The sequence below is a fragment of the Apostichopus japonicus genome, chromosome 2 (genome assembly GCF_037975245.1).
Source record: "Apostichopus japonicus isolate 1M-3 chromosome 2, ASM3797524v1, whole genome shotgun sequence".
In the NCBI taxonomy this organism is placed as follows: Eukaryota; Metazoa; Echinodermata; class Holothuroidea; order Aspidochirotida; family Stichopodidae; genus Apostichopus; species Apostichopus japonicus.
Window position 1 is genome coordinate 19,806,495 of NC_092562.1, and position 16,114 is coordinate 19,822,608.

Sequence of the window (16,114 nt, forward strand, 5' to 3'; positions counted from 1 at the left end):
ACAAAAAAATAGCAATCATGTAGTAGTGTTTTCGTTTAAGTCTTATTTCAAAATATAATGATGGAGTTGTAAGAAGAAAGAAAAACGACTTGCAACAAATGACATGGCCAGAACTGAATTGTATCTGTCAGGTAAGTCGAATAAAGCCATGTGTGACGTCATAATGATCTATAAACGTTCAAAATCTTCTTTAATGCTATATAGTTATGCTATACACTCATGATAAAGAAGACTGACAGTTTAGACTCACCCGGGCCTGTTGTTTTAACGACCAAAGCATTACTGTCTGGACTTTCTCTTTCGGCATAGTTCGAAATAGTCATGTATACTTTGTACTCAGTACATGGTCTCAACCCTCCCAGATTAGCACCAATATTGTTCCCCGCAAAACTGTTACGGAAATCCTTTTTGCCGAAATCCAGTACCTCTGTCGAAACGTAATACAGGTTATAATGGAAGGGTTTCGCTGGGTTACATTGAGTTCCTGTTTTCACATACTGAATAAAAAATGATAGAGGAAAAGAGGGAGAAAGAGAGAGGGAGAAAATTGTCGAAAGATAAAGAAAATGCGTTTATTTAAATCAAATATATTTAGTAACTTACATGTAAAAAAATCAAATGAATTGCAAAAAGTTTTGATGAGGTAAATTACTCTCAAAATGTCAAAACATTGCCGAATTTTTTGAAGGATTGTAATATTTTAACGATTCCAATAACATGTGTATTATACTCACTTTTTGCATACTCTACGATTCGATCAATTGACATTATAGTTATTTGCTATTTTTCAACGATTTTAACATATTGGACTAATATACGAAATGTTAATCCTTAGAAAAAGGCACAAGGAAGAACGGAGAACAGCGTTTACAAGAATGTTTTAAATATTTCAACTGCACGCCTTACGGTTTTCTTCAGAAATGATGAAATTGTATTACTTGAAGCGCAACAAAACAACGTTCACTATATGCTGTTAGTGCATGCGAATAAAGTATATTAAAATATGCTGTAGAAATACACAAACTTTCCGTGTGCTTTTGCTACATAATAAAAGAATTAATGAGGTATCGTAAGTTATCATATTTTTTGCCGTCTATAAACGGAAAGATTTAAACACTAAATATGTTATGTATTTGTCCATGCAGTCACCTGCGATGAATGACCACGCGCCAGCGAGTTCACTTTCTTTGCTTAATAATATCCGTAACCTTAAACTTGAAGACTATTAGTAAAGATGTATAGGCCTAACTTAATTTGCATTTACAATTCTGGGCTGAAGTCGTTGATTAAAAAGTTTTGATTATAACAGCGGATTGAGATCGTTTCGAGCCAGACAAATGCTTGATATCATTATAGGAGTGTACAATGGAACGATAAAACGGAGGCGAGGAAAGATTTGTGAATGTAGTAGAATTTGCAATAGTATTAACAGGCATATATACATATATGTTAAATCAATATGTTATTTACGAAAATCTCCTTAAACTGTGATACCACCTACCGACCACGTTGCTCTCACTACAGAGTCCGAACCCTTCTGAACGACTTTCTTTAGTACGGGGGACTTTGTAGGATCTGGGGAGGACAGAAACATGCAAGTACCATTTATAATGTGATCATATATTTTATTTTCAAACCCTCAGTCCGATAAGAGTTCATGTATTTAGCGTTGCTGGACAGGTAACTTTTTCAATTGACAGAACCTAAAAACAGAAAGTAAAAACAATCGCTATAATTTGTAGGAGATAGTCGATTACCACAGAAATCACAATTAAACCACGTAATATAGGCCGTCGGATAGTACAGGATAGCAAATGGGACGTAAACATACGCGGGCGGGCGGGCGGGCGGGCGGGCGGGCGGGCGGGCGGGCGGGCGGGCGGGCGGGCGGGCGGGCGGGCGGGCGGGCGGGCGGGCGGGCGGGCGGGCGGGCGGCGACTGGTGAGTGAGTGGCAGTGGGTGAGTGGGGGAGAACGGAGTTAGGAAAGACACATTAGGAGGGTAAATATTATTTATTATGAAAGCGTGTGGTCTTACCATGACTATCTGTTATATTATTTTTCTCTGCAGACGCTGGACCAAGGATACCGTCAGAGCCCAAGACCTTCACTGTAAAAAAATATTGCTCGCAACTCGTTAGTTTATCAACTACAAGTTCGTTTGAGTTTCCTAGAAATGTTTTCACATATGAAGGAGTTTTTGGTAGACGAATATTTGCTTGTAGACGAAATGGTACGGATGAACACTTAGGCCAATCTGATCCTTCATCTGGGAACTAAAGAAAAATAGAAATAATAACAAAAAGAAAGAGACTGAAATATATAAATTCGTACACGTTATATAGAGTGCTTATATCACTGGGTCTGTGATGGAAAATTTGGAAGTCGACGGTGTGCAGTTGTTATATAGTCTCAAAGGAATTTGTGGAACAGAATGCACAAAGAAGTCACACAGTTTTTAAATAATCTGTTTTAGAAACATCAAGGGATCTTTATTTGTTGTGATCATGCGATCCATTTAACCCCATCTACCCAAATGGAGCACACTGTTTTCCCCTTAAAAATGTTATTGAAAAATCACAATTTAATCAGCTATTGGCAATTTTGTGTTCGCGATTTTCAGGATTTTCGTACCCCATCATTTACCGGTGTAAGATAGATGACTTAAATTAAATTCGAAAAATAACATCAAAAAGTTATCTAAGTTGATTAAAATCTTAGTGGTCATTCTTAATTTACTATTTTCTTTCTATCGTTAGAAGTGGTATATTTGCCAAAAAAACTGTTAAATACTAATAAATGTGATACAAAGATCAAACTGATAGATTCACTCTGAAATTATAGACATGAAAAGAAAGAAAAAAGGAAAGATTTCTCTCCCTATATTGGAACTATATGATATCACACATTTGGAAAATGGTAGCCCGGATCTATTTTTACAGGACTTTTCCTCTTTCCTTGCTTGTCGAGAATGGTGTGAGGAACAATTTTTTCTACCTTTTTTTTTTTTTTTAATTCTCTTACCTAAAGCACATCCCTAAATAACAATAAAATGTGCACAATTACCCAAAACCATTTATTCATTTTCATGCTTCCCAACCGCAACCCTCACCCATCCAAAGAAACTCCTCTCCCACACCCAGCGTATTCTTTGTATATACTTACATCAAGATCAACTATTAACTTTATTGCGGTAAGTCCAACTCGTTCAGTTCCTACAATGCGAGGTTTTCCTGTTGGTTCTGTGAAAGATCAAACGTTGATTTCAGTTAGAAGAAAGCCTTTAGTCAAACTTGTCGTTTCTTCTGGCTTAGTCATTGCGTCATCGTCTTGGATATTATCTCTGTTCAAAGAGATTACGGTTCCGTATAGAATGGAAGGTATCGGCAGCGAGTGGATAAACGAGACACACGACTCCTATCCCATTTTTTATCCCTTTCTAATTCGAGCTAGATCTTAAGAGACGATGAACATAATTTAAAAGGGACAGAATTTTGATCTGCTAGTTACTTTCTAAGCATTGCAGTTTGTGGTGTTAAAGCCCATTGTCCAACTGTAAATTAACTTAATTAAATTCAGTTAGGAAGAAAGCCTAAGACTTAATTGATCTCGTAATCTTTGTCGTTTCTTCTTGCTTATTCATCGTCTGGATGTTATCTCTATTCAAACAGATATCCCGGGTACGCGGAGGAGACGGCGAGAGAAACTTAAGGGTATGGCACTCATCTCTTAATTCCATTTGTCTAAAACTTCGAATCCGGACCAGATCGTTTGATGAGAGGGTACAGACAATGACCCCATGAGCATAATCTACTGGGACAGGGATTTCATCTGCTAGTGACTTTCTAGCTATTATAGTTTGTGGTATAGAGTAGCCCAAAGTCCATTTTGCATCTTTTGATTGGTTTTGAAAGATATGTTAGTATAAATATATAAATATATGGAATATAGTGGAATTACGACCTTCCTTACCGGTTTCGAACCTCTAAACATACAATCAGCGTCCATAGCCTAGTGGTTAGGGTGTCCGCATAAAAGCGGGAGGCCCATGGTTCGAATTCGGGTGGAGGCTGGAAGTTTTTCACTGTTCTGGATTTTACAACTCATTACGATTTAATATATATATATATATATATATATATATATATATATATATATATATATATATATATATATATATATATATATATATTTATATATATATATACGATGAGTGGAGGAAACGTTAGGAAACGTACTTTTAGAGCTAAAAGAAATCAGGTTGTGAAGGAATCTCAATATCAAACCAAAGACTTCTCTAATTATATTTTTAAACTTGTGTTCGTTTCCTTCCTTTCAATATGTATCTATTCTTGTTTCTTAGTAATTGAGTAAAGTTTTAATAAAAAAATATATAAACATAAATTTAAATGATACATGCAAAAGAAAAAAAAAAGATTGGTACACAATTTTGGAATGTTAAGAACAAAATTAAAATGTACTGTTTCTTACCGACGTCACACGACTTTCCAGCTATTGTATGAATGACTGAAAGAGATAATAATAAATGAAGAAGAATGACTGGCTGAATTATTTTCGCACCAAAATGCCATCATATTTCCTTGAGCTGCATACATACATAAAAAGAGCTATTTTCTATGAAAATTTGAATGTCGCGTTCTTTAATTTCATTAATGTTGCTTTTACTATCTTGTTTTTTCACTTCTAGCGATAAATAAAGGAAAAGGCACGTGTTCTATTCATAAAATGCTTTATGCAAACATTTTCTATTGAATTATAACACTTTTTGTTCATTTATGTCTTCCGTATGGTTACACAGACAATTACAGCGATATCATCAAGGCAAGTAATATTGCGATGACACGGAGGCGGGGGCGGGGGGGGGGGGGTTCTTGCTCCTCCACTGCTAAACTCACTCCCCCCCCCCTCCCTCATCTTCACAACAAGAAACTAAGTATATCTTTAGATACTCTTAGACAAAGCACGAAACTGTTACCGATATTATATTCATGGAATGTTACTATGTTTTTCTTGTCTAGGTATAGCACGTAGGTTATTGTCAAACTATGGGTAAGGTATACTCAAAATATAACTCTATGAGTCTGTTTGAAAGCTATTTCAATCTCATTCAGTAAACATATGTATTTACCGTACTGTATGTCTGTATGTGTAGGCCTACATCATGTCTGTGTGGTCTGATGTTAAAAACCATTGACAAACATTAAACTGGCAAATAAAACTTTCCTCTTGCAACGTTTCACCAAGCTGCTAGTGTATGTGCCCTGGTCCCGAGATCACAAGGAAAATTTAGATTCCGATAGGCCACCTATATATATACCTCTCAAAATGAAGTAGTTTTGCCCTGTTCACCATGCACATAAAGACCTGTACATCTCACATAAAATATCACTTAAATCAAGACATATTTTATGTTTTATGAAATAAATTTATCCTTGTCCTGTGGTCTATGACCAACTTAAGCATGTATACCAGCTATATAGACATCTTTTTGAAACGTTGCAAGATTTTCACAGAGTCAATGACTCTTAAAATCAGACCAGGTAGTCATGATGTACACAATAAATTTACATACAGTAAATCTGTAAAAAAAAATCAAATAAAATCCCATGTGAATCAAAAACCTTGTTGTTAGAGAGAACAAATGGAAATGGCTTCGAATTTATAGCTTCAGGTCACATAATGTCATGTCGTCTCTACTAATTGACCAATCCAGCCCGTAGCCTTGTTTTGAGCCACACCTGATCATTAAGGCGAGGTGAGGAGGTATGTAGCATGTGTCGTATACCATGGTGTCCTGGGTATACCGTGAAACCAGGAAACATGGAATGTTTTTTTCTTCATGTACAGCTCCAAAAGTGTTAAATCATACGTTGACATAGATAAAGGACATAGATAAAAGGAAATAGGTAAAAGGTAAAAGATAAAAGGACAAAAGAACAAGGGGACAAAAGGACAAAAAGGACATATATAAAGGACATAAAGAGATAAAAAAGACATTGAAAGGACGTTGACAAAGATAAAGGACATAGATAAAGAAATAGACAAAGATAAAGGTCTTACGGATAGAAAAGATATATTCAAGTTACGTTTAAATTCTGACGGTATTGACTAACGTTATACAGTGGCGTAGGAAGGCACTTTTGAGTGGGGGGGCTGAAGACTGATGGCCGGCCTGGGGGAGGGGTCTAAGGGGAGGGGGTGTCCCCCTCCCTTTTGGAAATTTTTGCATTTCCAGGTGGCCTCAGATGCAATTTGGTGCAATATAGCACACTTCAACACCCACTCCATTTTGTAAACTTAATTTTGTATTTTCACCTGGCCTTAGATGCAATTTGGTGCTCCAAATGAGATTTTTTATCTCATTTGGAAATGAAAAAGGGGTTTTCGGACTTGCGAAGCGGGGGGCGGAATGATACTTCCGCCCCTCCACATTTTTTACTGGGGGGGCTGGCGCCCCCAGCCCCCCCCCGGTTCCTACGCCCTTGACGTTATATATACATTCGATAATATATGACAAAAAGATCTTATTAAAGCGTAACAGTGTATACTTACCTATGCACATAGAAATAAAATGAAGGCAGAAATATCCCAGTTCCATGCCGTTGTAAAGAATAATATGAAATCAGCTATTCCAATATTACTTCAAACTGTAATCGCTGGTGCAACACAACAGCCCCCCAAAAAATACACACAAAAAAATGTTTTTTTTTCGACCAGTGCTGTCGTCAAGCCGTGTCCTTTTATACAAAAATCTGGAACAGAAAAGCAATATCAAATATCAATATAAATCAGTCTCAATTTCCTACGTCATTTTTCTTCCATTGCTTTGGGGGTTGTTTTTGATCAATTTTCGAGTCCGATTTAGTGTGCTTTACACATTACTAGGTTGAAATGCATTTATTATAACGATGGCCGAAATGAAACCAAGTATCCCTCCGATTTTAGAAAGCTTATCCATGTGTAATCCTCGTGAGTTGAATCAGATGATGTTGAAAACAACGGATGAAGTCATAATCCGACGCAGATCCTCCAAAGTGATTCAATGGTGTCTTATTCCACACAGCAAAAACATCAAATAGTTTTGGAGTCTATAATGTAGAAGATAGTATCGACAAACACATCGACGAAACAGCTGTGAAGGTTCATTTGTTTTCCACTCTAGTTGACGGCTAATTTTGCCCTCTTTTTTCTTGTTTACTTTTCATGAAATCTTTACTTTTTAATGACATGTGACCATGACGTAATGAAACATCATCTGTAAATTAAGAGTGAAATCCTTGAAAAATTGGTGATTGAAGATATGAAAACATTGACGGACTTTTCCATAGATTTCTGTCAGACAATAATTTTTGAATGGTAAATATGTAGTTTGAGTTTTATGCACATTATTGACGTTGGACGTAAAATCCATCATTTATAATTGGCTACTCGACTTCCGAGTACTTTTCAGGTTTTTGTTGACATTTCGAAGGAACGTTTATAATTCACACTATTTATACATATGATTTCGACAGGTGGGGGATTTATTTCAACCCTTCTATTCTATGACTGACACAAAAATTCCACGTGTAACACTCTATGAATGGCTACACCTTGTTACTATGTTGCTGTTATTTTGTTTTGTATGCAGTGTCCATGGATTGCGTTTTCTGAATTGCTGATTTAGATCAATTAATTTAATTCAGACAAACTTTCATTGTGACTAAGCGTTCGATATTCCAGAGGGAGTTTGCAGGAGAGAGGATGGGTGTTGGGAGGGGCATGGGAGAGGGTTATTCATTTACTTATGTGTTGTTATTTGCAGAATTTACAGAAAACAGTTTTTTATGAATGGACAGTAGGGGAGAATTTTATAATTTCATGTAAAAAAAAAGTTACCTTTGAAAATTAAGATATACTTAGAAAGGTACCTTATTTCAATGAAAAAAGTTATGATCCTTTTACATTCAAGAAATTAAAAAGTGTTCATAATGTCACTTTTTGTGTTACACTTTGCTTTACACCATTGCTTTAAGCCTTCAGCCCTTATACAGCAGTTTCTTATAATCTTTAACGCCATACTGACTCAAACATACGGACAAATGTGACGAGAACAAATTTAGATCTCATGAAATTAATGTAATAGTTTACACTTTAAATGAAGTTTAAAACGGTACGGTAGATCTTAACGTCATGTAAAGTAACACTTATGTCTTACATGCGTTGTAATATAAAGGAGTTCGTGTTCATTTAGAGATAAAAACTATACAACTATAGAAACTTTATGTACCCTTTGCGATGTAACCGTAAAATGGTGACGTAAACCTGGACATAAGGCTAGGTATCCAGTGGTGGATTTAGGGAAGAGTTCCAGAACCGCATCAACCATCCTCTCGCTTCCTCCCACCCACCCCCCCCCCCCGCCCCGGCCACACACACACACATTTCCAATATTTTGGACATAACGATTACGACATTGCTAAAAAGTTATAGCGGACACATCTTTAGCACGCTTTGCGCGCGTGCATTCTTTACGTTTTACATAAGGTCAGCTCATGGCAATCAGCAGCAACAAAGAAATAAGACCACGTAGTCTGAAATCCTGGCATATTGCAATGTATTAGTTTACCAATTTTTCAAGTGCACATTGGTGTTTGACTTCATCCATTTCTCAGATATGTTGCTTATATGAGGTTAAAGAAAAATATTAATCATGTAAAAATATCATTTTATTTAATAAAACAATGGATTATCTTCGAATTCTCTATCGATGTAATCATCAATTTTGACTTCAAGTCGCATTCTGTTATATGCATATTAGGTGAATATCCTAAAACCTGATGGATTACCTATAAAAGCAATGCATCCAATCTAACACTTTTGTAGGGGGGGGGGGGGTCTTCGGGAGACAGTGTGTGTGGATGGGGTAGAGAATGGTGATATTGACATTTCAAAGACGGTCCCTAAAAACAGGCTACCCCAAACTATGTAATGAACCCTCCCTTGTTCCTTCTGTTTGAAGCTATATAGTTTTTCATACCATCCTAATATTTGTTACATTTTAATAAATGAAACCGAGTTGATACATTTTATACATGCAACTGTTTATCTTGCTATCAGCGACTGAATGTATGTCTTCAGAACTGTAAATATTAAAATCAATCAATATAAATATACCCCCTGTATCAATAAAATGAAATTCTAGATTTGTTTGTCAACAAAGATTGTCGTCAAAACATAAAACAGTAAATATTTACAGTTGAATACTCTGCCCTGGTTTGCATATAGGCCTATATAGTTCAGCTGTTGTGGTTGGTTAAAGTTGATTGAAGGAGGCGTAAAGGAGTGAGTATAGGCCAAATTTTAGTCATGTGACGTAATTCATCATATCGCGTGCGTGGTGAACTGAGCTGCAGTGTGAGTGTTTGTTCGCAAATCAAATATTTCTCCACTGTTGTTTGTTTGGCAGCCTGCATCTCCTAGGGCGACGAACAAGTTCTGATTCCTTCCAAATGAAAGGTTGTTTGGGTTGGGGATTGTGCCAGGGCGTTCCTTTTTTGTATCAAGAAAATGAAATTTTAGATTTGTTTGTCAACAAAGGTTGTCGTCAGAACATAAAACAGTAAATATTTACAGTTTTTAATACTCTGCCCTGGTTTGCATATAGGCCTACAGTTCAACTGGTGTGGTTGGTTAAAGCTGATTGAATGAGGCAACGAGCAAATTTTGATTCCTTCCAAATGAAAGGTGCTTGGGATGGGGATTGTGGGACGTTCCTTTTTCTCCCTTTCATTTTTCTTTATTTCTTTGTTGTTATTTGTTGTTATTATTATTATTATTATTATTGGGGGGAAGTCAACCAGAGAAGAGACTAATTTTGACTTAAAATTTGATTTACAAATTTAATTTTAAGTATTTTCTCCCGACCTGTTTATTAGTTTTTTATTTAAATTTTATTTGGTCTTGCACCTGGTATACTTCTAAATAGATTCTTTTGTTTACCAGCATACGTGTGTTAATACTTAAGTATAGACCTATATATCTACTACATATGGCGTATTTCGCGATATCATATACCGTATATTAGGGTGAAAATGACCAAACAAACAGATGTCAAACCAACACTCGATAAAGAATATAGACCTAGGTTCGTTGAATATATAGGCTCGGTGAATAGTAAAAAAGCAAAGTCATGCGAATAATCTAATTAATCAACTATATTTCATTGTTTAGAACCTTGCCTGTTTCAGCACGGGTCGATATGCAAATAAACAGGTACCAAAATAATAGAAATTTTGTTAAGTGACCAGATGCTTTTGAAGTATACAAGTAAACTAGCTTTCATCATGCGCTGTACTTTACAACGATATCGAATACACGTATATTGTTCACAATCTTGTATCAATGAGTATACTATTGCTGAGAACATGATCAAAGTATAGATCAGGGAATTTCAAAAGGCGGGCCCATGGGGAAAAAATCCCGCCACCAAAGATTTCAATCCGCCGGTCCGCGCAAAGAAAGCAGCCCACAATATTGAACTTGATCTAGTATTCGGATGCTTAAGGCCTTAACCCGCCCAAAACCGCTCGACTGATCACCACCGACTCCGAACTCGTCGTGACCTAGTTTTCGACTGGGTCGTGAAGATCTATGGTCTTACAACAATTCCCCGAACACTGGACGACTAATGGAGAGACACAATGACTGTCTTCTGTTAACAAACAAAAAACGGTTCTAGGTTAGGCTCCACATGTAGGCCTAGCTGTAGACTATAGCTCCCTAACAGCCTATACCCTACATACTGCTCGATAGTCAGAAATTGCTGAGACAATATGCATCGTCAAGCCCGCCGCGCATATGGCAAGCCATATGTGCAATATTTCGATAAACCGAGTTTATCGCCGTTAACCTCTGTTTTTCGATCAATAAACTCAGTGTATCGAATGGATAACCGTGTTTATCGCGATAAACTCAGTTTATCGAGCGAAAAGCAGGGTTACCTCGATAAACTAAGATTATCTGCGATAAACCGAGTTTATCAAATAGGAACTATGTTTTTCGCTCGATAAACTAAGTTTATCGATATTCTGTGTTTATCAATTCGATTAACTCTGTTTTTCGATATTTTAGCCCCCTAGATTTCGATAAACTCAGTTTATCGACCGAAAAACACAGTTGTTCGATAATATGGCACGCCAAATATGCAATAATTCGATAAACCGAGTTTATCGCCGTAAACTCTGTTTTTCGATCGATAAACTATGTTTATCGATAACCTCTGTTTATCGCTCGATAAACCGAGTTTATCGAATCGGAACTATGTTTTTCGAACAAAAAGCATAGTTCCTCAAGAAAATCTGATAAACTGAGTTTATCGACTCCAAAAACTTAGATTATCGATTTAGACACCTCACTTTTTTAACAACTCTGCTTTTCGCTCGATAAACTGAGTTTATCGCGAAAAACACGGTTATCCAGTCGATAAACTCAGTTTATCGATCGAAAAACAGAGTTTAACGGTGATAAACTCGGTTTATCGAATTATTGCACATTTGGCTTGCCATACGCGCTCTCCCCGACTTATCACGAAAATCCTTGGATGGTCGGACAGCGTGCCTGTGCTTAAGACCACAATTTGAATTGATTTCGCCATAAATATTCAGTTTTCTCAAATGGCAGTTGCCACTGTTTGTGTTTTTAAGAATTCTATGAAATGGTTTGCATATCAAACACACGATGATCTTGATCCTGACTTGTATCTCACATGCAGGTATATGCTGATGTATAAAAAAAAAACAATTCTACGCGCTGTCATTTTTGTTTTCTTTTGAGAGTCATAGCAAACCATGTGACACAGTAAAGCATGCACTCGTATAAACTATTCACCCCGGGAGGTGCTTGTTATTACACCATACTTATTTAAAACAAACTCTAAAATGGATTTGTTCTAATGATACATGTTCAACTCAAATAAAACTAATGTTTCCATTTGAAAAGTTTTTCCTTTTTTTTTTCCTTTACCTTTTCTACGGTATTGTGTTTTTATTCCCTTTTGGTAAATGGCACAGGGCTAGACTATCCACTGAGACACCTGCATACTCCATTCACGTGCAAATAAACCTCTTCACCCCAGCGGCGCCGTTTCACTTGAAAATACACACGCCCATACGCACTCACACCAAAAAGTTGTTAGTTTTTGACAGGTGTGTAAACTTAAATGAATGGCCCGCCGGGAGATGAAACAGATCCATCTAAGCCTATAACTTGTCAGTTGAGGATAATTACTGATACGTGTTACTAACATACTTCAGTGTATACAACATTTATTCATTTATTTTAGTTATTTCCTGTGCACCTGATCAATATAGTATGACTTCTTATTTCTATGTAAATGGTGTGATTGAAAAACTGCACGCAAACACATAAATGTACCTTTCCTCTTTTTTACTGTTTTCTTTTCTTGTTTGTGCTTTCCCCCCCCCCCCCCCCCCTTTAAATGTCAGATTTCACTTCTTTTGTAAGATGGCGCCATTCATTTAAGCATATTTAGTGTGAATCACAATGATATCAAGAATACTAAACTCAAGGAGTAAATCAATAAAAATCAATTATGAGATATCAAGATATTTAACTCAAGACAGTGATAATGAATATTAAATCACGGCTGGGATCGTATGCATGTTAATACGTCTCAGTTTTGTGTGGGGTAGTCATAGCTGCAAAAATATACGGATGATGTACTATAACTTACACTGCATAGCGCAATCAGTGTACTGTACATCCGGTCATAAGGTTAACCGTGATAGAGAAAAAAATCCTAAAGAAACCTTCTAAGGAAACAATGTTTGAATGATTTGGATTATAAAAATCGTTTTAGTTCAAACGAAAATCAGGAGAATTAAAACTAAATTATATTTATATCTCGAAATCGAAACGGTCACGGTGAAGATAACCGTTGCACGTTCGTGTCATGACTAGTTCCAAACCACCCGCTATCGTATGGTGGGTGGGACATGTCAGTTGAAAAAATATCTAGCGACGCCGGAAGTGACGAAGTTAGTGTTGTCAAATAATGTGTAACGTAACCTAACCGAGGGCCCAATTGTTTGGTCAGTTGGTCGGTCGCAGTGTTCCGGAATAAAGAAAATTGTATATTCATTTTCATTGGAAACTTAAGGCTTATGGGTATTGCAAGTGGGGGACACTTTGACACACGGTACTATTGCCCCAGGGGTCCGAACTGGCATTCGACGCCTCTCTCGAAGGTAATACAAAAGTCGAAGAAAACGTACGATTTTATCATTCCGAAACAACGTTTACAATACACGGGTTACATTCATGACTACAGGAGAAATTGTATTGGAAGCCATGGATATATAGGTGCTCTGGTGTTTGCAGCTGTTGTTAATTTGTTTCTAAAACCATGAATTAGCATATACCATAATTATACCGGGCTGAGGAGATGACGTCATTATTCATGCCATTCAAAAATAAAATTCCAGATATTAAGAATCTTAATAAACCGGAATAGCTACAGAAACACATCTGCACTTCATGTTTGTTTGTCTTGTGTGAATTATCAATTCTTTTAAAATTTCACTTGAAAAACTCTGAAAATGATTGGGAGAAAAAAGTAGTATTTTGTGTGAAGATAGGCCTGTACGTTACTATCTATCTGCATATAGCTCTGTCCTGATATCTCAACATCGTGGTTTACCCTCTACGTTTTCTATTCTTTGACTTAAACTTGTCAATTTCATCATCTTTGTTTTTTTTTCGTCAAATATGAATTAAAATAACGGCGGTATTACTATTTTTTCTGTGTTTGTTTCGATTTGGTTGCGGTTAATTAACGTAGTAAATATTTTTGGAAGACATCAATCTCACAATTTAATGGAAAGTAGCAATATTTCAGAGAAATCCCGGCGATCAATTTCTTCTTTTGAGAGATTGATATCATGTAGCTAGCTCAATAACCACTTGAAGTTTGGTGTTTATCGAAACTGATACTTTTTGCAAAGTATTTTATAGTTTAATTTCCCTGTGAACGATATACCATGTTTCTCCCTTCTAGTTTGTTTTCAAATCGTAAAGCATTGCACTGATACGGTGAATATCGAGGACATATAAAAACGATAAATATATATCTACATACAGAAATATGGGTACACTGGTATAGGAGAAAAACTTTCAGGAATTTAATGCCTTAATTTAAAAATGCATGCAAGAAAAAGGATAAAGAATATATGAAAACTTAAACTTGATAAATTAACTGTACACAGCAACAACAAAAACGAACAAAGCATTTTCGTGACGTATTTTCTATTTTGGATACAAACAATTTGGGAATGAGTATAGATATCGGACAGTTGTAAAATGTATTCATGGGAGTGTGAAACATTGGGTATAAGGAAGATTAGCAAGAGAGAGAGAGGTGGGGGGTGGAGAGGGGGGTGAAGAAGAAGGGAAGATTCGGTAAGGGAGAGGACGGTGAGGTTTGAAGAATAAGGAAGATATTCAAACGGGTTTACTTTAAGATACAACGGATTTTTATCATATTTTATTTGAAATAATCTATGTGTTCCTTATATAAATAGACTCGTGCTGTCATGCTGGTTGCATCAAAAAGAAATTTCTTAATCGCTAACATATAAACTAAAAATGGAACGACAACGTACACTTTTCAATTAAATATCGACGACTTAGTTTTTCTAATCGTATTAGTAAATCCATTTGATTGAAACATTCTTCACGGACAGGTGAGTGTGTGCAAGTCTCAAATAGATACATGTTTAAATCATTGGACATCCAATTAGGTGTACCTACCGAAAATGGTCGCTGGGGATACATAATCTTAAATTACTGCACCAACGGTCCAATCATAGGGAAGTTCTTCTTTCTGGGTACTTTTTGCAGATTGGTTAAACGTTCCAAATCCTTGGTGCCATTCACGAGCTTGATGCCAGAGTTGTGATGGAACCATCAATTTTCAATACTAACATATGAATGGACTCGACTTTCTCAAAGCCGATCATGAACAAGAAAGCGTTAAACGGCTGAATATATGATGAAACAGTCTAAACAATTCAGTAACCAATCAGATCTTGTAAACTTTTATTCAGTTTTTTTTTTCATTTCTGTCCCTATTTTTTTATTAATGCACAGTCTGCAAATAAATAGTAAATAAATTATCCTCATCTCCGAGAAATTGACACGGTCGGCATGTTTGCTGAAATTATGCAACAAGCTTGTAGTATTGATTCAGCCTCAGCCAAAACGAAAAGTTTCGTGTTTTGTTTTGTGAAAGTCAAATTATCTGAAAAAAAATGCCAGAAGCACTTCACACTATACTCTATTTGTTTATCGACAAGCCATTACTGTTATTAATGATATTTATAGTAAAGCTGCATGAGTACAGTTTGAGTGTTTTGTCAGTTTAGGCTACTTGTTTCATACCAAAAAATCACCATAATACTTTGCATGAACTCTTTATTACCAGGGCTAAATGAGAATGTTTTATTGTATTAAATTATGTACTATATATATATATATATATATATATATATATATATATATATATATATATATATATATATATATATATATATATATATATATATATATATATATATATATATATATATATATATATATATATATATATATATATATTTATATATAGGCCAACTCTGTAGGCTTAAATTTACAAATTAAATTTACACATCAGTTCCAGCGAAGCAAAACCTACAGTTACAGTTAGAACTGTATTAAAGGGTGACTTTATAATACATATATGCACATCAGTTTTCATAGAAAATCACAATGTATCCAAAAGTTCTGTATTTGCTGTACGCGAATTTATTCAATATCAAAATGCCTATCTTCAATGCATCCCCAAGGTTTTGATTAATTTTTATGAATGCTAATAAAAACAAAAAATTATCATTCCCCTTTAATCTCCTCTTATGATATTGCAGAATGTTGCTCTATCGTTCCAAATTAAAAGGCAGGACTTACAGTTTACACCAATAGAGATTAAAGAGAGATGATCGCGTAATCTCATTTCAAGAAATGTTTAGACTGGGATGAGTATTACAATTTTCAGCCACAAA

At 35.8% G+C, this 16,114-nt stretch overlaps 1 protein-coding gene and 1 long non-coding RNA gene across 3 annotated transcripts in view; both read right to left on the minus strand.

Annotated features, from left to right (window-relative positions):
• Positions 1-3,083, minus strand: part of LOC139979423 (receptor-type tyrosine-protein phosphatase F-like) — a 48,033-nt gene extending 44,950 nt beyond the window's left edge. Inside the window, exons 1-4 of the mRNA XM_071990197.1 lie at positions 3,066-3,083; positions 2,038-2,275; positions 1,502-1,575; positions 251-497 (exon numbers count right to left, since the gene is read on the minus strand). Coding sequence (XP_071846298.1) covers positions 251-497; positions 1,502-1,575; positions 2,038-2,275; positions 3,066-3,083 — 577 coding nt within the window. The remainder of the gene's footprint in view (positions 1-250; positions 498-1,501; positions 1,576-2,037; positions 2,276-3,065) is intronic.
• Positions 3,084-3,164: 81 nt separating this feature from the next.
• LOC139972979 (uncharacterized) lies at positions 3,165-14,919 on the minus strand. 2 transcript variants are annotated; one of them, XR_011795105.1, is made up of 4 exons: positions 14,829-14,919; positions 6,573-6,772; positions 4,491-4,526; positions 3,165-3,241 (listed from the first exon to the last, which is right to left on the minus strand). It is a non-coding gene; the product is annotated as an uncharacterized lncRNA (long non-coding RNA). The 2 variants fall into 2 exon arrangements; XR_011795104.1 differs by lacking the exon at positions 14,829-14,919 and having other exon boundaries at positions 6,573-7,368.
• Between the last annotated feature and the right edge of the window lie 1,195 nt (positions 14,920-16,114).